The sequence below is a fragment of the Stylophora pistillata genome, chromosome 7 (assembly GCF_964205215.1).
Source record: "Stylophora pistillata chromosome 7, jaStyPist1.2, whole genome shotgun sequence".
Classification (NCBI taxonomy): domain Eukaryota; kingdom Metazoa; phylum Cnidaria; class Anthozoa; order Scleractinia; family Pocilloporidae; genus Stylophora; species Stylophora pistillata.
Window position 1 is genome coordinate 4065850 of NC_142525.1, and position 22820 is coordinate 4088669.

At 38.8% G+C, this 22820-nt stretch overlaps 1 protein-coding gene and 1 long non-coding RNA gene across 8 annotated transcripts; both read right to left on the reverse strand.

Moving 5' to 3' along the window:
* Positions 1–503: 503 nt before the first annotated feature.
* On the reverse strand, positions 504–16381 carry LOC111339102 (uncharacterized). Of its 5 annotated transcripts, none has more exons than XM_088726693.1 (14): positions 16164–16381; positions 16034–16080; positions 15116–15148; positions 12969–14454; positions 12850–12893; positions 10803–12301; positions 6942–8002; positions 6795–6834; positions 6138–6171; positions 4091–5607; positions 3040–3228; positions 2573–2597; positions 1718–1742; positions 504–899 (listed from the first exon to the last, which is right to left on the reverse strand). In XM_088726693.1, exons 1-4 carry the CDS (start codon positions 16233–16235, stop codon positions 14277–14279), a joined length of 330 nt encoding a protein of 109 aa, XP_088582819.1. In that variant the 5' UTR covers positions 16236–16381; the 3' UTR covers positions 504–899; positions 1718–1742; positions 2573–2597; positions 3040–3228; positions 4091–5607; positions 6138–6171; positions 6795–6834; positions 6942–8002; positions 10803–12301; positions 12850–12893; positions 12969–14276. The 5 variants fall into 5 exon arrangements, with proteins under 5 accessions (XP_088582819.1, XP_088582821.1, XP_088582823.1 ...); XM_088726695.1 differs by having other exon boundaries at positions 3036–3228; XM_088726697.1 differs by lacking the exon at positions 4091–5607.
* Positions 16382–17588: 1207 nt separating this feature from the next.
* Positions 17589–22581, reverse strand: LOC148726262 (uncharacterized). 3 transcript variants are annotated; one of them, XR_015989279.1, is made up of 6 exons: positions 22372–22573; positions 22221–22298; positions 22100–22140; positions 20764–20796; positions 19828–19859; positions 18988–19475 (listed from the first exon to the last, which is right to left on the reverse strand). It is a non-coding gene; the product is annotated as an uncharacterized LOC148726262 (long non-coding RNA). The 3 variants fall into 3 exon arrangements; XR_015989280.1 differs by lacking the exons at positions 18988–19475; positions 19828–19859; positions 20764–20796 and adding an exon at positions 17589–17864 and having other exon boundaries at positions 22372–22581; XR_015989278.1 differs by lacking the exons at positions 22100–22140; positions 22221–22298; positions 22372–22573 and adding an exon at positions 20876–21305.
* Between the last annotated feature and the right edge of the window lie 239 nt (positions 22582–22820).

Below are 22820 nucleotides of genomic sequence, written 5' to 3' on the forward strand. Positions count from 1 at the left end.
TTTATTTTTGAAACGCGTTGGATCAAAACGAGCACGACTGGGACCCAATTACCCACTGCGCAAACTCGGTCTCTGGGTGGTTACCCCTTGAGACACCAAAGTCTGAAAATGGGTGGCGCTGGATGTGCGGTACTTAACTCTCGGGATGTTCCAGTAAAAGTGATTTTATATTATGCATACCACAGGCTGTTCATTTGTGCGGAATACCCGGATATCCGGTGGAAATCAGACGGAAAATCATTATGTTATGTATTTCCTCCCTTGAGGATTATGGCTTTAAAAGAAGTGAGATTTTTTGGTGCCAATTCATTGCAAAATGTTTTTATCCACGCTCTCAGAGAACAAAAATGGTATAATCAATTCACATCTAAATTTTCCCTTCACAATCAATAGGCTATTTATCAGAAAAGGTTAGGAGAATATTGGATTTGATCAAACTTGTCTATAATATTTTACTTCACCCCCTGTAAATCTAGCAGCACTTCATTGATCTACACACAAAGTCATCTTTAACAAATTTTATTAATAATTGTTCACAGTTTTGTACAATAATACATCATACAAATCTCAAGAGCTACAAAATACTGTTTACAAATTTTATTCCGTGAATCTTACTTTGATGTCTTTTTCTCAAACACAAAAATCTTAAATTTATGAACTGTGACAAATCTGTTTTGTAAATGAAAGCATACAAATTTTCATGGCATCGAAACAGAAACCAACAAAATCAGATGCTTTGTGACACTGATCAAAAACGAATTACACGACATCAAAAAAATTACACAAAGATTATAAAACAACATCGATTAAAGTTATAGCAACAAAATTTGACCACTGGAAAAAAGAAAGCTTTATCCGTCCTTGTCTCTAAGGTTTCATAATTCTTCTCTCTTTCAAGTCTAAATGTCAATAGGATAATAAAATATTATTAGTCATCTTTCACTCTTTAGTCGAGAAACATTACCGGAGAAGAAAAAAGCAGTGTATTTTCACACTCTCGAAGTGACTGTAGCTTTGAGTACATTAGAAATCAATGGGCACCCTAAACGACATTGTTCCATTTTACTATTCTGATATTATCCATAAAGCTTTTATTTACTAGCGAAGATCATTCATATAAGGTAAAAGCCTTGTTCTTTAAAAAGTCCTCAGTAGTTTTTTGAAACTTTGGAACTGCTTAGTTGTGGGTGTCGAATGAAAAGTTGCTTTCTGTGAGTGTAGCTCATGTTTCGTGTCAAATTTTTGAGACTTTATTCGCAACTTCCCAATAAACAACAGCAGAATGTATTTCCTAATAATATTCCCGTGCTTGTAACACGAATTTGCTATCGAATTTCACTCGCGACGAAGTAAGGGAGAACGAAAGATGCACTGAACATAACATCTTCCGCCATTTCAAGCATGTGATTTCAAAAGCACTATGAACTTTCGTAGAGTTGAAATGATCAATTGGAGCAAATTGGAGCAAATTGGAGCAAATATGGTGAAAAGGAAAACTTTGACAAGGTTTTCATTTCACATTCAACTTATATCGCAATCGAATTGAACTAAAGAATTGTTTAAGATCACAAGAAACGACAAAATACCCTCTTCGCGCAAACAAGCTTGCCTCAAAAGAGCAAACTGCAGTGGCGCCTCGAAAATCTTTTGGAACCAACCTTAGGTGGCAAACGAATGCAACAAAGAATCACGACTTGAAAAAGAGCAAACTTCTTACCTTATTAAGTTCCAGTATTCGTCACCTAAAGAAGAGAGAAAAAAGGCATGTTAAATGCGCCAGAAATATAGAAAGAAATACGACCTTGACCATTTACGGGCGATGTGAAAAATTTGCACCGCAATTCTTCAGATCTTTAAATAAAAGGTGAAACCCGTGTAAACCTAAGTAAAAGCAAAAAACAAAAAGACAACAATTTTCCTCCAACTGAATAGCTTGCTTTGACACGTGGCGCCCTAATCTAGAACGCCATTTTGAGCTAAAACGAGTTCCACTCTCTTCGACGCAGAACAGTATTTTGCGAGAGAAATTTCACATAACAAACAAATTCAACCTCGAGTTATGAAACTCCGTTAGCGTGCGCTATCATGGACTCATGTCTCCCATGACGCACTGAATATATCCTTTACTAAATCCGCCATTTTGAAGCATGTGATAGCAAATGCACTCTAAACGCTTGCAGAGTTGAAATAATCGATTATACTTTAGTAAAATGTCGTTTACAAAGAAGACATTCTCATAGGATAATGCACCGAGCGATTGAACCTGATAACTGCCACGAAATTTCATGAAACAATTTGCTTAGGTCATTTTAATTGAGGGTCTGAGGTGGTGCTTTCCGAGCGAAGATGACGGAAGGAAACACTTCGTCAAGTTTTTCCTTCTTCTTGATCTTATATCACCGTGGCACGAACTAAAATATTCATATATAATCAAAAGCAGCGATGAAATGTCCTCCTCACTTATACAAGCATTCCCCAAATTGCAACCGAGCAATTGCAAACAAAAAATTACAAATAAGCCTTGGGCGGCAACAAGGAATCACTTTCGGTTTGAAAGAAGCAAACATCTCACCTTTATAGTTTACGGGATTCGTCAGCTGAAGTAGAGAAGAAAAGCAATGTTAGATGTACCAGGAAAACTACATTGAGTAGAGTGTAGTAAAAACGCATTCTATGGAAGAGCGCAAAACATTAGCCACGTAAAAGCCTATGTTTCACCTAGTTGTACACATGATTTTTTAACCCGCGCGATGTTTCAAATTTGTTTATCCCTACAGAATTTTGAAATGAAATACTAGTTCGATCTGTGGATCTTCAAACGAACGGCGAAACTTGAAAATTCATAACAGTTAGTAAAGAGACGAGTTTTCCTCGAACATTATGCTTTGCTTTGACCCGTGGCGGCTAGTCCGCCATTTTAAACTGACTAGACGGTGTTCTTCGATGGACAACAGCTCTTCACAAGCCCCCTCTTCGTGGCACAGAAGACCAGTCCATTTGAAAAAAAAAATTCAACCAAGAAAAGAACTACATACTCACTCTTCGTCCTTTTTCTTCTCTTTCTTCTTTTTATTTTCTTGATCGGTGGATCTTTGAGTCTGTTTTTGCTGTGAATCGTTCTTTTTGTTGTAAGAGGGTTCTTTGGTTTTGTTATTAGCTGTTACTCGGCGTTCACTCTGACGTATCTTTTCTTTCTTTTTTTTATCGTCGTCGGTATCGCTCATCTTTCTAAACGAATTAAGATACGCGAACTTTTCACAACGTGGAGTACAATCCAGAAAGTTCGAAGTCAACTCGAATAATGTGACTGGGTTAGTGGGCAGTATTTGTTGCGCGTGACTTGTGAAACATTCTCAGCTGACCAGAATTTTTTTGATGATCGCGCGACTATTGTCTTGTAGTTATTGTTGCGTCTCTAAATTTAACTGAAATTTCCCTACAAATCCGCGGTTTTCACTTTGAAAGGAAATTAAATCTTTACATTGCGGAATCGTTCCTGGATAATTCCGATTTATGCACATTTTAGAAACATGAAAACATGATTTTTGCATAATTATTTCCGGATTATTCCGAGCAGGGCGCATTCCTAGTACACAACTGACGTGTAGACTTAAATGTGACGGAGAATGTCGTCTTGTTGCCATGTAGTGGACAATTTTTAAACTAAGGATTGCTGCGCACGCCAAATTTAAAAATCTTCCTTGTGCTAGCGTTCTGACTATCTCTTTCGCGAGAGCGTGTTTTGGAATGCCTTAACATCTTTTTGACGCAACTCGGTGAAATGACTGCGCTCCAAATTTATGCAACCTCGTGCTAGAAATAGGCGTCGTATCGTCTCTCGCAAAGAATGTTGACCGCTAAAATGAATTTTTCGGTTTTTATTCTTTGCAAACGTACTAATCTTTTCGTGAAAGGTCTCTAAGTCAATTTCGATGAAATTTTCCAGTAAAAATATCATAAAGTTCACTTAAAAGCGACTGGTGGATAATACAAGGATCGCATCCGCCTTGTTGAACTCAACGATTGTGTGGTTCTGTCGGAAAGTGACGGCTTTTGCAAAAACGTTGCTCATTAAGACCTGAAAACTAACCTTTAATCGTCAGAGAAAAACAAACCCGTTGGTATCATGATTACACGAAACTGAACAGGCGAAGAAATCGAGTATTCTTGTTGGTTGCTAGTGTTTCAAACTCCATTTAAGAGAACCTCTCCACAAAACAGAAGTATTCACAACCGTCTTTGCATTTACAAGACTTGTAGTGTTGTAGGGCGATGTTAGGTAGTGTCCTTTGTAGAGTTTCAACAAACGTATGATCTACAAGGCATGTCTAGGCTTAAGTTGCGAAAAGAATAACAAGTCCCTTGTTCCCCGGACATCAGCCGAAAGCCTTACTGATTGACACACAGGCTATTATAGTACAGGCCTGCCAAACTGACGCTAATCTTGATTTGATTGATTGACAATTCACAATTCACCGAGTTGCAAATTTCATGCTGTCAACTTGTAGCGAATCAGATCGCTGGGTGCTAAATTTCAGTGTTTTGAAATTTCTCAGAGAAAACATCATTAACAAGGGTGGCACATCCGACCTTTGCCAATTTTTTTTATTGATGAAAAGACTGCCAGAAATCGCCAATAAATATCCGTAAATGTCGTTGCGCGAGCCATATTTTCTCTCTAAAATACGTGGGTCAAGATCTGAGCTATATTGAAGGAATCTGTTCTTCCTAAACGCTGCACGCCTACATGGTTTTCATTATCATCTACGCTACAATCGGCCATTGTTTCACAAATATGTGTTTACAGGGCATAGTTAGAAAACGTTTAACAAAGTATGTAGTTTACATCATTTTTAAACCTTGCCTTGCCAAGTTTTAGTCTTTGATTTTCAAGCAGCGTTTAGTCGGATAGGGTAAAATAACCAATTCATAGATGCTGGCAAGATATCGTAGAACGCGTTTGAAGCGCGCTCGGCATCAAATGATGTTTGTGTTCTTGTTTCGTAGCCAAAATCCGTTAGCTAACTGAGTTTTAGGCCCTAAAAATCCAGCTTATAATACCAAAATGTTTGACAAAAAATGCTTTGGATGGTTAGCTTTTTATATTCATGGAGTTGTCTCATGGAAAATTCCTACTTAAAGTGAGGGATTTATTCTGAATTGGAGGCATCCTTTATCTATCGCTTAAGAATGTGTCGAGTGAGAACAGAGCACACCAAATTTTTGTGTGGAAGGAAAAAAGTCCTACATTTATTCCAAATTTTAATTGTTATCCTTTTACACGAGTGCAAATGTTAAACAAGAAGCTTTCGCATGTGAGAAACCTTGGCAAAACGTAACAATCTTTCTACTGTTAACAGTCATGTCCTTGTAATTTCTGGTGATATCCTATTAAATTAATGCAAAATTGAGGCAAATCGCTTTCGCATATCATACTCAGAGAAACCTTGAAAAAACTACACAATCTTTCTACTTTTAACAATCATGTCCCTGTAACATCTAATGCTTAATTAGGTGAAGAACAAAAGAACGGTTCAAAGAGATAAAAGTTCAGTTTCTTGAAGCATCTTCAAGATCGTCATCAATCTCTATTCCATGTTGAAGTTCCTAAAAGACACGAAGAACGCAGTGTGTTTGCTGAAACATATTCACATAGCTCTGAGTCACCAAAACCTTAGATCTCTCTACAAGCTTATTGGCAGTGAAGATGTGCATTTACAGTTTCGTTTAGGATATCTTGTACTTGCCTTTGCTACCTGAGATGGTTTCCAATTTGAACAGAGAATCTGTGCGTTTTTCTTTCACTAAAGAGTTGATTAACACTAAGAAAAGCATGGCACTGTGGTAAAATGATTCATTGGAATCATTGATTTTCAACGAACATAAGTGAAGTCTTTGCTTTCATATTGGTGTAAACTGCGATAAGAAAGCTTGCTCTGTTAGCGTGCAGTTCTTAGAGGGAATGTCTAATTACAGAACTTTTACTTAATAGCCTTATTTTATCAAATGGAAACATCGACAAATGTACACAGAAGTAGTAGTAAAACCGAAGCTTCGTGGCGGACTATTTTGTTGTTTGTCAGAGAGAAAAATACGACTGAATCACTTTCACTTTTGAAATAGAAAAACAAGCTTACCTTATCTATTGAATGGTGCAGTGCTGAAGATAACCTGAAATGAAGCAGCGGAGAGAATGTTAGAAGTGCGCGAATGAATAAAAAAGCAAAACAAAAACCGAGGAAGAGGCAGAAGACGTGTTTCTGCACGAGTCGATATCGATCAACTTAGCCTTCAACTAAACTACGCCTCGTGGCCAGCCACCTATGACGCAAATGTGTTCGCTCGCTCCAACACTTCAATTTGCTTTATTTTCAATAGTTCTTTGCGCAAATTCGGTTTTCTTTATCGTCGCTTCGTTTACACATAAATCATGGCTTTTGACGGCCTCAGTGAGGAATTGTAGATCGCTATACTGTGCTCGAATGCTTTCATAAACTCCATTTGGTAATACTATCCGCCATCTTGTACAAACGACAAACAATGCTGATCATCGAAGTTGCGAGGGCCATTCTTAAATCGAGCTCAAAGATTACGCAGTTTGGTCCGAATTTAAGACGAAGGATTTCATCTAGCATTAACATGAATCGAGAATCGACTCCGAGAAAAGCCGTAGACTGCGAGAACAAAAAGTAGACTGCGAGGCAGAAAACTGGAGTCTATTGAAAACGCAGCCATGTTACGCCATTACATTGAACGAACACTAAGCGCGACTTCAGAATTTAGGCCAGGCTTACCTCATGAGCGCTTTTCACAGAATAGTACAGCAATGACATCCTAAAAGTGATAGTAAAACAAATGGTTCGTTATGTTCAAAAGCACAGAAATAAAACCAGAAGAAGTAGATCATGATTTCAGAAGTTAAAGTCAAGGCTCACGAGCACCTCCATAACTTGCATCATTTGACGTATTTCCACATCCTCCCGACATCTTCTTGGTGGAATCAAGCGTTGCTGTTAACTTATTAATCGCCGAGAACGAGTTTCCCTTCTTGGTATGATAGCGCGCTTATGTTCGCTAAACTACTCCTTCGTGTTAGAGACTCACGTCATACTACTATATAAGGCGTTGGATTGTATTCTACTCTCTTTCATTGGTTTTACCGCACAACAACAACAAAAAAAAAAAAAAAAAGAAAGAAAAGAAAGGAAGAAAAAACAAGACTGCCATTTCATTCTCTTATCATTCATCTCCTTTAAAAGCGGGCTGTTTGGTTGCGTCAGTTAGTTGTGATGAAAAACAATGAACGCGCTTAAGGTCAAATTTATTTTAGTTCGTATCTGCTCTCAGACAAAGCGAAATTCTATTAAACTTTGCGCCCCATACAAGAAACTGTCGAAGAAGTGAATGATGGAATATGCTTTTATCACATATCATTAAGTGCTAACAAAGCGCCACCTCAAGGAATCCTTGTCATGACATTTTCTAATTTCCATTTACGCAAAAACGCAATCATCTTCCCGTGCACGACGAGAGTGCATCATCTCTTTTCAACATTATTATACCTAACATCTTGAGAAGGAAGATTTTGGATGGTTTGGAAATTACACTATTAAAAATGTATCGTCTAAAAGGCTAATGTGAATTGTGCGCCTAAATATAAATTGGAGTATCTGGCGGCGTATCTAACACAAACGAGGATATCGAGTAAAAACACAGCAAGCCAAACTTATGTGCACGAAGAAAACAAGTGTTACATTTATTCAAAATCTACGTGGCATCATTTTAAGTGCGAAGAGTATACAAACAACTGTTCCTAAAGATACTGTGGTGAACTCTGACAAAATTACAAAATCTCTACTGTCAACGCTGTTTTTTGCTTTCAACATCTAATGCTTGTATGCGTGAAGAACACAAGAACAGTTCAAAGAGATAATTCTTCGGTTTCTTGAAGCATCATCAAGTTCCTCATCAATTCTCTTAGTCCGTTTTGCTCTTGAAGTTCCTGAAAGACAGAAAGAAGGCAAAGCTTTTACCGAGACAACTTCACGTTGTTTTGAGTCATCAAACCCTAATTCCGTATGCAAACCAAGGACAGGACTTCACTGACTATTCAAGAGGAACACACATCAAGGTTACAATTATTGTAAGAAACAGACAACTTTTTTTTGAGAGACATGTTTCGGCATGCTTATGCCATCTTCAATCATATTTAATAGGGAGAACTATGCTTCAATCAATGAGTAACAGAACGTGAGTAATTATATAACATGACACCAAACATCAAAGGTGTGAACTAAAACGCTAGAAAAGTGTTAAAATGCTGTAATTGTTAAAATTAAAAACATGTTCAGTGTTAAAGATCGTACTCCTGATTCTCTAAAATCCATGGTAGTTTATCAATTTTCTTGTGCGGGATGTAATTCCCGTTATATTGGCGAAACTAGTCGCCACTTCTCTACTAGGATAAAGGAGCACACGGAAAGCGATAAAAACTCGCATATTTTTAAGCATTTCAATACATCTCCTTCTTGTAAGAGCAAATACTCCCTTTCTTGCTTTAGTATTCTGGATTCTGCTAACAACTCTATTGATTTAAAACTCAAAGAAGCTTTTTATATAAATAAGGTCAAACCTGAACTTAACAAACAATTACAGCATTAGAACACTTTTCTAGCGTTTTAGTTCACACCTTTGATGTTTGGTGTCACGTTGTAATTAGTACCCGCCTTTGTATTACATCATACTGTAAATATTTTACTCATCTACTTGTCTGTTATATAATTACTCAAGTTCTGTTACTCATTGATTGAAGATGGCATAAGCACGCCGAAAAATGTCTCTCAAAAAAGTTGTCTATTTCTTACAATATTTATCATACTTGCTACTACTACGACCTTATGGAAGTTTACAATTGATTGAAATTCCCATGTCTTTGTTGAATCACTCGGGTTTAATCTACAAACAGCGCTAGTAGACTTTTTAGAACAAGTCCAGAGGAAAGCTCTTTATATTGTCGTCCCTGATCGTTGTTATAGCGACGCTCTACGTCTTGCTGACCTTGAAATTCTTAGCGATTGGCGGTAACAAGCTCACGTGAATTTTGCTAAGTCCTGTTATGTGTCAGGAACACTTAGTAGTCTCTTTCGGGTTCCGCTGGCTTATTACCATGGTTATAATTTACGCTCAGGCTCACAATCGTATCAGGCCTCTACTGGCAAGTGCAAAAGATTTAATGATTTTGTAATTGTCAAATTTCAAAATGTATGTCGCGACCGCCCCCTGCAATTCAGTTGTTACTGCAATAGGGTTGAATAAACGATTGATTGATTGATTGATTATTTGATTGGTATTTCGAGTTTTTCTTCTACGTTTATAATCATTTTCGCGGGCAAAATTGGCTAATGCGTTTGATCTTCTTGGCAGTTTAAAAGTATGATTCATAGCGATACAAGGCGATTGCCTTGTCAACTTTTGCTCTCTGCAAGTGAAGGATCGATCAGAACAACATCATTTTAAATATTTATTTCTGCGCTTTCGTAGTTTGTGCTTAAATATCCGATGCCTTTAAGGCGGAAATCTCTTATGCAATTAGTTTATCTAGTAGAGAGATTTTGCTCACTAACGAACTCCTATCCAAAAAAACACCAACATTCTAAATTCCAATTCGATCTGGAAACAGTGGACAAGAAGAGCCACCCAGTGGATGTCCATTGCTAAATTATTATTTATTTATAAGTGGAATGCAAAGGAAAGCAAGTGATTTTCTCTCTGAGTAGACATATCGGTTTGGCTCGTAGCGCGCACTTGGTTTTCTAAATTTGAGTAGGGAATATGATTTTCCAATGAGCTACAGTCAGTCACAGAAAAGTTTCGAGGCACACCTTCACTTTTTTTCATGTGCAGCGTAGTAAGGTAAAAGAATGGAAAAGAAACTAGCCGTTTAGACGGCTATCATGTGATATACTAAAGAAACCTTGCAATCGTCCATCTCTTTCTTTGTTATCATAAGTTTTTGGAGAGTATATCTTCGTGTCTTTATCACGGAGTACATTTGGCCCTGTTAGCATTTGCGGAGGCATACTTTATTTCGATGGGGGTTCTAGTGTCAAGCAAGAACAATGTCATAATGAAGGGAACCTTACTGCGTGGCGAAGAAGTTGCGTCTACCTATTTATAAGCTTTTTCGCTGTTATACACAAAATCACAAAACAACTGCCTTCAGTCCATTCATAAGGGACATTCTGGGTAAAAGAAAATCACGAAGTGTTTCTGCATGAGTCGAAGTCAATCAACTTAGTCTTCAACTTAACCACGTCTCGTTGCTAGCTACCCATGACGCAAATGTGTTCGCTTGCTCTCACACTTTAATTTGCTTCATTTTCAATAGTTATTTGAGCAGATTCGGTTTTCTTGATCGTCGCTCCGTTCGCACAGAAATCATGGCTTTGGACGGTATCAGTGAGAACTTATAGATCTAATACTGTGCTCAAATGCTTTCACAAACTCGATTTGGTACCGCTATCCGCCATCTTGTACAAACGACAAACAATGCTGATCATCGAAGTAGAGAGCGCCATTCTCAAATCGAGCTCAAAGACTACGCAGTTTGGTGCGAATGTAAGTCGAAGGATTTCATTTAGCATCACATTGTATCGATAATCGACTCCGAGAAAAGCCGAACACTACGAGAACAAAAAGAAGACCGCGAGGCAGAAAACTTAATTCTATTAAAAACGCAGCAATGTTACGCCATTATTTTGAGCGAACACTAAGCGCGACTTCAGAATTTAGGTTAAGCTTACCTCCTGAGCGCTTTTTTACAGAATCGTACAATTACATCTACTGCCATAATCCTTATCCGTTGACGAATTTCCTGACCCTCCCGACATCTTCTTGGTGGAATCAGGCTTGCTCTTAACTTATTAATCGCCGAGAACGAGTTTGCCCCCTTGATATGATAGCGCGCTTAGTTCGCTAAGTTTCTCCCTCGTGTTAGAGACTTCTACGTCATTCTTCTATATAAGGCGCTTGATTGTATTCTACTCTCTTTCATTGGTTTTACCGCACAAAAAAAACACGGCTGCCATTTCATTCTCTTAGCATTCATCTTCTTTAAAAGAGCTTTGTTTAGTTGCCTTACTTAGTTGTAATGAAAAACAATGAACGCGCCCAAGGTCAAATTTTGTTTAGTTCATATCTGCACATAGACAAAGTGAAATTCTTTTAAACTTTGCGCCTCGTATGAGAAACTGTCGAAGAAGTGAATGATCGAAATATACTTATATCACATATCATTAAGTGCTAACAAAGCGCCACTTCAAGCAACCCCTGTCTTGACATTTTCTAATCTCCATTTGCGCAAAAACGCAATCATCTTCCCATGCATTACGGGAGTGGTTCATCTCTCTTCAACAGAAATTGAAACGAATTTGTTAGCCTGCTGCAATTTAATCTCAGATAACTACGCCTTCAGTACATCAGCTTCATTGCGCAGTAAAATTCTCGCAAACGTCAAAGGCTTGACCTAATTTTGGAATCATCAGCCGACTTCCCGTTTGAAGCACTTTGCATATATCACTGTCATTTCCACGTTCATGGGCGCCAACGGGTCTTTTCACAGTTTCCCTTAAAATGTCGATGGTAGTGGTACTCCCCTAGATTAATGCCTTTGACTGTGGCTTCACAATGTTCCTTGCGATTTTTCGGCAAATAACCCACTTTGAGACATCCTGTAGTGTCTTCTCGAATTTCTGTGCCATCGATATTGTTTGACATTAGTATGAATATCAAGTAGGTTTTGTGCGAGTCTCAGAAATGGCGCTAATAACTCTTGAACCACAACGCATATCAAGCTACTTTTTCTGTGATGTTTATTGATTCCCTTTTAGCCGAGTCTTTTACATCAGTTCTCCTCCTGTAATACATTTGCGAGCGATATGATGGCTTAGATGTTGCATCGCTTTCTCAACGTACGTAGATCAAATAAACAGCATCAGAAGTCAAACGCACGAAAAGGGTGCTTAGGTTGTGAAAAAGTTTATGTCTTAAATTCCGTACAAGTAAAGACCATAACTAAGAACTAATCCAAATACAAATCATTTCATGCTAAACTAATTATGATCAAAAGCATTTGGAAAACTATAACTATCTGTAAACTCCAGCTCGACTCCAATTGCCTTCGTCATATGAAATCAGCAAAGTGAGCAATATGCGGCAACTCTAGGTCATTACACACGAGACGTTTCGGTCCTTCTATATATGAGCTTCATAAATCCTCCTTTTAAAACTTGGTCTTTGGTATCTGAAAGGCAAGGTAATCTGATTAAGTATAGATGGCAATAAATACAGCAGTCGGTACAAATGGAGTTCTTTGCACGGTGGTGAAGAAGTCGGTTCAAGTTGAGCAACAAGAGATATCTTTGAAACACTATCTATAATTTTGATGTCTTAGTGTAAGCCAAGACGAAGCAACTACGCGTGAATGTATATTTTCCCACTGTACATAGCGAGTTTAAACAATTCTGGATCTAAAGATATTCAGCAATAGTAGGCACTCTTTTCCAGAGGGTTAAATCTCTGTAGCTTATGGTGCCAACAACCGATTACAACAGACAACACTACAACAGCGATTCTTTTGTAACGTTCGATAGATTATTGAAAATTTACCTCTTAAATCACTGATTGTTTTACGCCGACCTGAAAAATAGTTGTATAGAAGATTCTGCTCGTGTCGAGCGATTGATGGAAGAAAGCACAGATCTTCTGCCATGTTGGTAACCTCGCTTGATTGGTCTACAGAATGATTACGGTTTGTGCTTAAACGTTGTTTTGTTAGACTACAAAGCTTACCTAGTACTATCAGAGCAAAATGCACCAGCTGTCTTTACACGTACCTACAATGGTGGAGAAACAGTTAATTTCTGTCGGATGGGACGTCTGAAATCCCGTGAAAACGAATTCTTACTTACACCGGCCCGTTTTACAACGGCATGTGCAATCAGTACTGTGACAGATTTGGCAGGGTCTGTCGTAATCAGGGTCATCTGGACTGTTGCCGCATAAACATGACTTCCCAGGCATGTTAAAGCTTTCGCGGAGTGAGAATAAGTTTCCTGCTGCTCCCCAAGAATACTAGTCAGCCTAAATCTTTATTTACTGACACACAGACTTTTGAACTGAATATGCGTCTGCCGATCTGACATGTGTCGCAAATTGATTGATTGACAGCTCATAGCCCACTGAGTTTCAAGTTTCTTGCTTTCAAAGTAGTTAATAAGATCGCTGTGTGCTAAATTTAGTACTTTGAAGTTTCATGAAACAAAACATTGGTAACTAACGTATCAGCGCCAACCTCTGCCAATTTGTCTATTTCTTGGGAAGATGCCATATCTTGGGAAGATGCCCCATCTGGGGCTCGGATTTTTCTATTACATTAAAATAGTTTCATCTTTACATGCCATAAATTGACGAGAAATGGCCTCGGGTTCCCTTTCTCTCTCGGTTTGCCTAATTCATAGATGCGCACATCTCATATGCACCACAAAAGACACAGGTTGAATTCTAAGTTTTCCCAGGGCATCTTTGTTTATCGAGACACAGCGCCCTTATTTGGTTTTCATTTTATTCAACGCGGCGGTCGGTCGTCGATTGACAAAAATGTGCTTACACGGCATATCGAAAAAGCGCCAGCGAAGCACTATGTCAGTAGCATTGTTTTGCAGTTTTTATTTTCTATGTCCACTCAAGCTCTGTTGAGCTGTTTAAGCTGACGCAAAACGCTAGAAATTGTGCACATGATACCGATATTAATAGCATGGTTTTGTAGTTTTTTTTATTGTGTGTGTATCCATTCCAGCTCTGTTTGGCTGTCTGGGCTGACGCGACGCGCCAAGAATTGCGCGCGTTACACCGTTGAATGCTGGCATCAACTAATTGTTTTGAAATCGCTATTGATCTGAACTGACTCCGATATGTAGATCTGACGCGAAAACACCGCTTTTAACCCATGAACAAAAACACAACTCAAGTTACTTTTGTTGTGATGTTTATTGACTCTATCTTTGTCAGGTCTTTTGCATCTTCTGTTATATTCCATTCGTGTGCGAAATGATGACTTAGATGTTATATTGCTCTCTCGTGGAGCATAGGTCAAATAAACAACATTATTAATCATACGCACGAAAAAGGTGCTTAGCTGCTTAGGTTGCAAAAAAATGTCTTAATTCTCGTTCAGATGAGGACCCTACCTAAGAACTAATCCAAATACTTCAATTGTTTCATGCTAGGCTAACAATGATTAAAAGCTTTGTGCCTTGTTTGTACGAGTGAATGTCTGTTTTAGGCTCGTAACGTGAACAAATTGTGATGACTCCAAAAAATAAAATACGAAAAACGCTTCTGTCCTTGTTGATAGAGGCTTCATTAGTCGTCCTTCTAAATCTTGGTCTTTGATATCTGAAAGGCAAGGTAATCTGATCAAGGAGGGATAGTTTGTACGAATACAGTTCTTTGCACGGTGGTGACTAAGTCGGTTTGAGTTAAGCAGCAAAGAACGCTAGCCAGAATTCTTTTCGATGTCAGTCTAAGCCAAGAAGAGGCAATTATTTGCGAATATATATTTTGTTACTGTACGTAAATATTTGGAACGCTTCAAGATCTAAAGTGTGTTATACTCAACACTCTTTCCAGAGGGTTAAATCAATCTAGCTCATTGCCAATTACAACAAACAACAGTATAACAACGATTCTCGATTCACTTTCGACAGAGTATTGAAAATTCACTTTTTAAATCACTGATCCTTCGCGCCGACCTGAAAAACGGTTGCATAGAAGATTTAATTCGTGTCAAGTAATTGATGGGCAAGCGACGATCTTCCGCCATGTTGGAAATCTCGATCTATAGAATGATGAGGGTTTGTGCTCAAACGTTGTTTTGTAAGATTAGGAAAGTTACCATTTACTCAGAGCAAAATGCACCAGCATTTTAGGCGTTTGACCTTAACTAGAGCTGTAACAGCCATGATAGAATCATGTTAGATGGGAAAATGAGGATAGCATAATAACATGAAACGATTCGCTTTCGATGTGGAAAAAAATGGTTATTAATGAGACTTACCTTGTTACATTACGGTGCAGGATTCCCTCCAGTCTAAAATAAAGAGAAAAATGTCAAAACAGAGGAAGAAAAATGTCTTGCAAACGATGTAATGTTCTTATGATACTTTGCTTGAAGCAGTTCTATGCAAGATTGCAAGAAGGCGACGTGCCTTAGAAACGTCTCTACATGTGCTAACGACTTTATAAGTTGCGTCGCGGTCAGTATTAGCCGTTGCGTTGGATCTTCCGGGAATTTTAGAGGAATAGCTCGTGAGCAGATAGTCACTCTTCCTTCCAACAGCACAAACGATCGGTTTCAATAATATGTGAGCAAGATTGTTTACCTCTCTAGCCATTTGTTTTAGCATACGTGGCGCTTCCTAAAACGGAGATTGTATCACTGATTGATTCCATTTGACAAATAGATTTTGCCAGCTGATAAGTATCTCTGCCCAATCATGTTGGCGTGTTTCATTCCAACGGGTCCATGGACGATTTTTTGCACTTAGTAGATTTGCATGTAAACAATCCGACTTCTTCACGCCTCTATAATCATCGCTTAATCGATTAACCAAGCACAAGACGAGGAAATTACGCGCTAATGTCTACTTTCCTACGGTGCATGAAGAGTTTAAACAATTCTGGATCTATAGAGATTTAGTAATAGTATATTCTCCAAAACACTCTTTCTAGAGGGTTTAATCTATGTAGCCTAAGGCGCGAATAACAGAACAACAACAGACAACAGTCTGGCAACAATAATCACTTTCGAAGGAGCATCGAAAATGTACCTTTTAGATCACTGATCGTTTGCGCCAACCTCAAATACAGGTGCAAGGAAGATTTAGTACGTGTCGAGCGAATGACGCTATTCCGCCATGTTGTCAACTCCGCACGACTGGTGAAAGAAGGGCGAGGGTTTGTGCTTAAAACTTACCTGAAATCATCACAGCAAAACACACCAGCTACCATGGTCGCACTTTTCTGGAATGGTGAAGAAAGAATGAATACTTCGTGGCTTTTGGCGCTTCTAAGCCCATTAACGATAAATTACCACTTACACGAACCTTTTTTACACCTTCCGGCTTTTTTGCATTTAGAGTTACAGTCGCTGCACGGAGTGTGGTAAGAAGCGTCATTCGTAGAGTTACAACATACGCAGGATTTGCCAGGCATATTATCGTTTTAGTTAAACCCAGCGAAGGATAAGTTTTTGCTCGCCGAATGGCAGTATAGAAGCCTCAATAAATGAAACAGATTATATAGAACACAGTCATTTGATTGATTGACAGTTCAGGGTCTTAATTTTTCTGCTGTCAAATTGTAGTGACTGAGTTCGCTTTGTGCTAAATTTAGTCCTTTCCTATTAACTAACGTATCAGAGCCGACCTCTGCCAGTTTGTTTATTTGTTGGGAAGTTGCCATGAATAGGTGGGAAATGGCCTCGGGTTTCCTTTCTATCTCGTTTTGGCACAGTCATAGATGCGCACATCTTATTTGCTCCACAAAATACGTGGGATAAACTCTAAGCTATTTCCGGGGCATCTTTGTTTATTGAGGCACGGCGCCCTTACTTGGTTTTCATTTTATTCAACGCGTCGTTGATTGGCCATAATGTGCTTATACAGCATATTGAAAAAAATGCTAGCGAAGCAAGATGTCAACAGCATTGTTTTGAATTTTTTTCTTGTCCATTCAAGTTCTGTTTGGCTGTTTAGGCTGAGGTAACACACTAAGAATTGTGCGCATATCATCGTTGAACTCGGGCATCAATTATTGTTTCGCAATCACTGTAGATCTGATTTACGCAACGTAGGGATGTGATCGCGCTCATAATTCAAGCAACCACGTGCAATTGCACAGCTAAACACGAAATTCTTGAAAGCTCGCTGTAAGTGGATTTTCTGCTTTGTTGCATGGATGACCAGCGTCTTTGGTTGAATTGCCGCAAGCACAAGATTTCCCGGGCATACTTAAGATTTAAGAGTTTCAAGAGATATTGTTTGTTTCTTGTTCCTCAAAATCCAATGAGTCAATGAAATGCAGGCTTATGTAATTTAAGAACGTTTCAGCCTCTTTGACGAGAATAGCAACTTTATTGACAGCAATTCCACTGATTTGAAATTTTTATACCGTCAAGATGTTGTCAATACGCTTCATAAATTTATTCCCTTTAAGAGTCTCGACAGATGAACGAGTTACGTTAAGAAAGGCGTGCAAGATATCGTAGAACGCGGTTTAGGCGCGTTAATTAAAGCTATTGTAATTTCTTAACCAAATTTCGTAAGCGATGAGAACTTTAGGCGCGGAATGCTTAAGCATATTATAACTAACATCTTGAGAAGGAAGATTTTGGATGTTTGGAAATTACACTATTCAAAATATACCGTCGAAAAGGCTAATGTGAATTGTGCGCCTAAATATAAATTGGAGTATCTAGCGCTGTATCGAACAATAACTAGGATATCGAGTAAAAACACAGCAAGCGAAACTTAGGTGCACGAAGAAAACAAGTGTTACATTTATTCAACAATCTATGTGACATCATTTTACGTGCGAAGAATATACAAAAAACTGTTCCTGAAGATACTGTGGTGAACTCTGACAAAATTACGAAATCTCTACTGTCAACGCCGTTTTTGCTTTTAACATCTAATGCTTGTATGCTTAAAGAACACAAGAACGGTTCAACGAGATAATTCCTCGGTTTCTTGAAAGATCATCAAGTTCCTCATCAATTCTCGTCGTCCGTTTTGCTCTTGAAGTTCCTGAAAGACAGGGAGAAGGCAAAGCGTTTACCGAGACAACTTCACGTTGTTTTGAGTCATCAAACCGTAATTCCGTATACAACCAATGGACAGGACTTGACTGACCATTCAAGAGGAACGCACAACAAATTTACAATGGATTGAAAAGGAATATCGCAGTCCAGCGGCGTGAAAATTTACGACAAACCAGTGGAGAATGTGGGGTGCGAACGATTTGTATAAGTGAACAGAAGACGACATTTGTTGCATACCTCATGGATTAGGTTTCGGCTCCTGAGGTTTTGGTGACTGAGGTTTTGGTGACTGAGGTTTCGGCTGCGTCGGTTTAGGATATGGTGGACATGGAGTGGGATTCGGTGTTGGTTTCCCCGACATAATATTCGAAGGATACGTGCAAGTTGATTCTTAGTGACAGGTTGAGTTGAGCGCTCAACTTTACTTCGTTTGTCGTCAGATCAGTGTTTTTTATAGCGCGACGCACCGAGACTTATTATCATATGTTCTATTTCGACAGCTGTCAATTTTGATCGCAGAAAAATGCTTACCAAGCATTCAAAATAATTAAAAGCGCGCTGGATCATGTGTATTGTGAGTAGTGTCAACCGATATATCGACCGACTATCAACCGACTATCGAACGACTGTCGACCGATCATTGAGCGACTGTCAACCGACTATCGAGCGATATGTCGACCGCCATATCAAGCGTACATCGACCGCTATACCAACTGCTATATCGACCCAACAATACCTATAGCACATATTATCCAACGCGGTTACCTTAAAGAGTCATTGTAAAACGCAGTCGCTGTCTTTATCAAATTCCAATAAGAAATTGGAATTCGTCTCATCGCTTGATTTCAAGTTTCTATTCACCCATGTTCAAATTTCCCAAATATAGTCTACTAGCTGAATCCTTTTGACAATGCATCAGGGAAAGTATCTCTAATTTGCTGCGAGGAACCTTCGTTGACATATTCTGTATTTTATATCATCATTCAGAATGTATTGGGTATTAAAGGGTCATTCAGTTTTATCTTAAAATTGCCAAATATGTTTCTTTAGTTAAATGCCTCGTTAAACACTGGAAAGGATTTTTAGCGAGGATTTTTGAAACGCAGATATCAGACGAGGAAGCTTTGCTTTATTTAATGAACAATCACACAACTGAAGTTACTTTCTTTGTTATGTTTGTTGACTCCGTTAGATATTTCACATTCGTTCCTGAGGACCGCCATTCACGACAGAAAATATTACTTAAATATCACATCCCTTCTATAACAAACTTGAGTCAAATAAACTGCACTAAGCAGACAATATGAAAAGTTACAAAGTTGGTAAAAAAAAAAAATTCGTACGCACATTTAATCGAAGTAACAAACTCAACCAAAAATTAGCTGTTTCAATCACTGCACTCATAAAACGAAATTGTCTCAAACTTACAAAGATCAGTAACCTACAAACATTTAGATAATACAAGTAAAACAGTCTATGATAAGCGTGCAACATGCCTAAACTGTAGGTAACTCCAGAAACTTGAAAATGAAAAGTACATCGGTCCTTGTGAAGAAGGGCTTCATCTGTTCACTTCCGACAACTTCATCATCAGGATCTGAAAGGCAAGACAAGCTGATTAATATTCCGTAAGGCTTAATACTGCAGGTTGCAGTAGAGCAGCGAATCAATGTAGGTTATGAAACAAGAATAGCTAGAATTATTTCTGAAGTCCTAGGTCATTCCGAGGCAATTGCGTGCGAATGTTTATTTCCACAATGCACGCGAAGAGTTTGAACAATACGGGTTTTTCCAACTGAGGATTAACACTCAGGAATAGTCTAGTTTGCTAACACTTTTTTCAAGTTGGTTGAAATGTACCAAGTGTATTGCGCAAATTGCAAGTAAGCATTAAACAACGGTGTAAAAAAATAATTTATTTTCGTTTTCGCAAGAGTGTAAAAACTTACCTTCTACAACACTTGACAGACTTTGCGATACCCTGAAATATAGATGCGCAAGAGTTAGCTTTTGAAATTTAAAATATTCAAACTAATCAGAATCTTAACTGAGGCAGTATTTACTTTCGTTGTGATTTCCACGCCGACTTTGATTCGCGCGCGGAGCTTTACGTTTCTGTTTGGTTTTTGTCTTCTTTTGAACAGATCCTTTCTTTGGCTTTTTTTTGCTGCCAGTGTTTTTCTTCTTCTTGTAACTAGCATCGCGAGTGGAATTACTAGTAGCTGCTGCTCTGGGTATACTTTGGACAATTTGCAGAATACTTGCCAGCTCAGAATTCTATAGTGAGTGCCACGACTAACCGTCTTACGCTTTTATGGGGTCGTTGTCCGCGCTTTTTGCTTCCGTGATTTTGATTGACGTCTCACAACTAATCGTTATACACTCAATCGCGTAAAAAATGTCATTCTTCCGCAACGTGGTTAACGCCGCAAAGCTTTCCGGTTACTTAACTTTTTTTGCATTTTATAACCAGTATCTTGCAATTTGCTGATTGATGATCAACTTTGCTAAAATATTTCTTGCTCTTACAGAGTGTTGCTGCTGATATCCTGTAGTTGTATTTGTAAAGTGATATGGTTTTCAATTCATTGGCTTTCATTTATGCTTAATATTTAACTGCGCAATGACTCTCAGCTTCAATCCTATCTTTGGAACAAACAAACGTGAGCTGACCAAGTACTAAGCAGTTAGATATTATGAGGACATAATGTATTCCATTGGTTAAAACGCATGCAATTTTTTTTGCGCATTTACGCGTTTGACACTGACTGATGCTGTTAAACCACAAATAAAACAATTTCAGTTTGGCTAAAAAGGGTGACATTGTAATATCAATTGATTCACTTTCGATGTGGAACAAAAGCATGAACACAAAATTAGCCCACCTTGTTACATTACAGTGCAGGATGCTATCCACGCTGAAACAGAGAGAAGTATGTCAAAATGAAGGAAAGCAAAATGACTTGCAAACAATATCATGATCTAATGATACTTTACTTCGAGCAGTTCTTTGCAACATTGCAAGAAGGCGTTGCGGCTGAGAACGGCGTACACATCTATGAAGAGCTCTGGTAGATCTTTCGACTTGTTTTTTGCATCTGTAACCTGCGTCGCGGACAACATTAGCCGTTGCTTTGGATCTTCCGGGCATTTTAGAGATTGCTTTATATGATATCAAGAGAGTAGCTCGTCAAGACGTCCTCTCAACAGCACGAACGATTGATCACAATAATATGTGCGCTAGATTTCTTCAACCTCTTTAATAATTTGTCTTAAGATACGTGGCGTTTTCTAAGACGGAGATAGATTTTGCTGACCAAGGGAATTTCTAACTATTCGAGAGGAACGGGAATTTAATTAACTGAGTATCACTGTCACTCGTGGCGCGAAAAGTTGCGACAAAGCTCGGTGGAGAACCTAAAGTACGAAGGATTAAAGCAGAGAATAGAGGTCAATATTATCGCATACCTTTTCCAATCTTCAACGGAATCGAATACAGCCCCCCTTCGGCGAGGGATTCGATGGTGGCGGACTCGGTGGTGGCGATGGCTTTGGATACGTTGGTTCTGGAGTGGGATTCGGCGTTGGTTTTCCTGACATAATTTTCGATGGCTGTCGTATATAAGCAAGTTGACTCACAGCGACCAGTTGAGATGGATGCTCTACTTTATTAAGACTGACGCAAGATCAGTGCTTTATAGAGCGAGACGCGCCGAAACTGAAGTATGAAATGTCCGATTCCGACAGCTGTCAAGTTTAGCCGCAGACGTGGCTTATAAAACTGCTTATGAAGCATGCTTACGAAGCATGTTGAAACAACGTTTCTTTGCCGAATCATGTTTGGCTCGTTTGAAATATTACATTTCACCCAGGTTAAAGGACGAATTTTGCGCTAAATAGAGATGTATCTAAAATTATCCAATTCCTCTTGCCTCGCTAATCATTACTCAATCGACTAACCAAGCACTCGGAAATGGCTATTTTTGGATGACTGCCGTGCGCGCATGTGCCTTTCAAGTTGGTTCTTGGAAGTCGCCTGTTGATATTGTGCTTTCATTGCATTTGGTGAAATGCTAGCCAAGCGCTTTTCCAATGTTTGTTTTGATATGCTGTAAATCGATATGTTTCGGGTAAAAAGATAGCCCGCTATGTCAGAAGAATTGCACAATAAAATAACATACGTTTGGGCTTGTTGTGTCAAAGATCTAAAAGCGCGCTCACCTTAAATCCTCATTCTAGTTCGCCGCTGCTGTGTACGCAATCTAAAACAAGAAATAGGATGTGGTTGGTAGATTATTTCGTAACGAACACGAAAAAACGCTCAACGAACACGAGAACTTACTTCCTCCACCGTTTCCTTCACTTGAACCACCCGTGCTCGTATTCGAGTCGCCAGTCCCTGTGTTGCCGTCGGTAGAAGCTAAAAATGAGGGTCATAAAAGGTCTCAGAGATGTTTCTAAACAAAAGCTCTGGTCGACACAATGGCACTTACTATTCGAGCTATTGTCTGAGCACGATGAAGAATCCTTATAACCTGCGTCGTCAGTCGTATTTCCGGTTGTTCCCGAATTGCCTGTTGACATGTTCACTCAAACCAAATTTTTCTCAGTGTGTAGAGTCGATCTGATTTTCCAGTTATGATAAATTGGCCGAATGATCGCGCACTTTGCTATGAGGCTGAAAGTATTAACTTTTTATACTTCCCACTTCTAGGGAGCCTTAGACTCAGGAAGTGATTAGAATGTTACTGATTCACGCCACCTCCATAAAAGGCATTCAAAAGGGGGTATTTTGGGATTAATGAAGTACGCGCAGGCTATTTTCATGTCATTTCTTAGAAATCGCAAGTTGATAAACGAGACATGTGCTTACAAAGCACATTTCTTGACAATCACGGTAGAACGGTAGATTATCACGGTAGATTGTCACTGGTAGAACGCC

Coding starts and splice junctions, on each gene's coding strand:
- LOC111339102 (XM_088726697.1), bottom strand. CDS start 16,235: ATGACGCTTCTTACCACACTCCGTGCAGCGACTGTAACTCTAAATGCA. Junction 16,081..16,163: donor AGCCGGAAGGTGTAAAAAAG/GTTCGTGTAAGT, acceptor TCACCATTCCAG/AAAAGTGCGACCATGGTAGC. Junction 14,455..15,115: donor CTGCACCGTAATGTAACAAG/GTAAGTCTCATT, acceptor CTTGCCTTTCAG/ATATCAAAGACCAAGATTTA.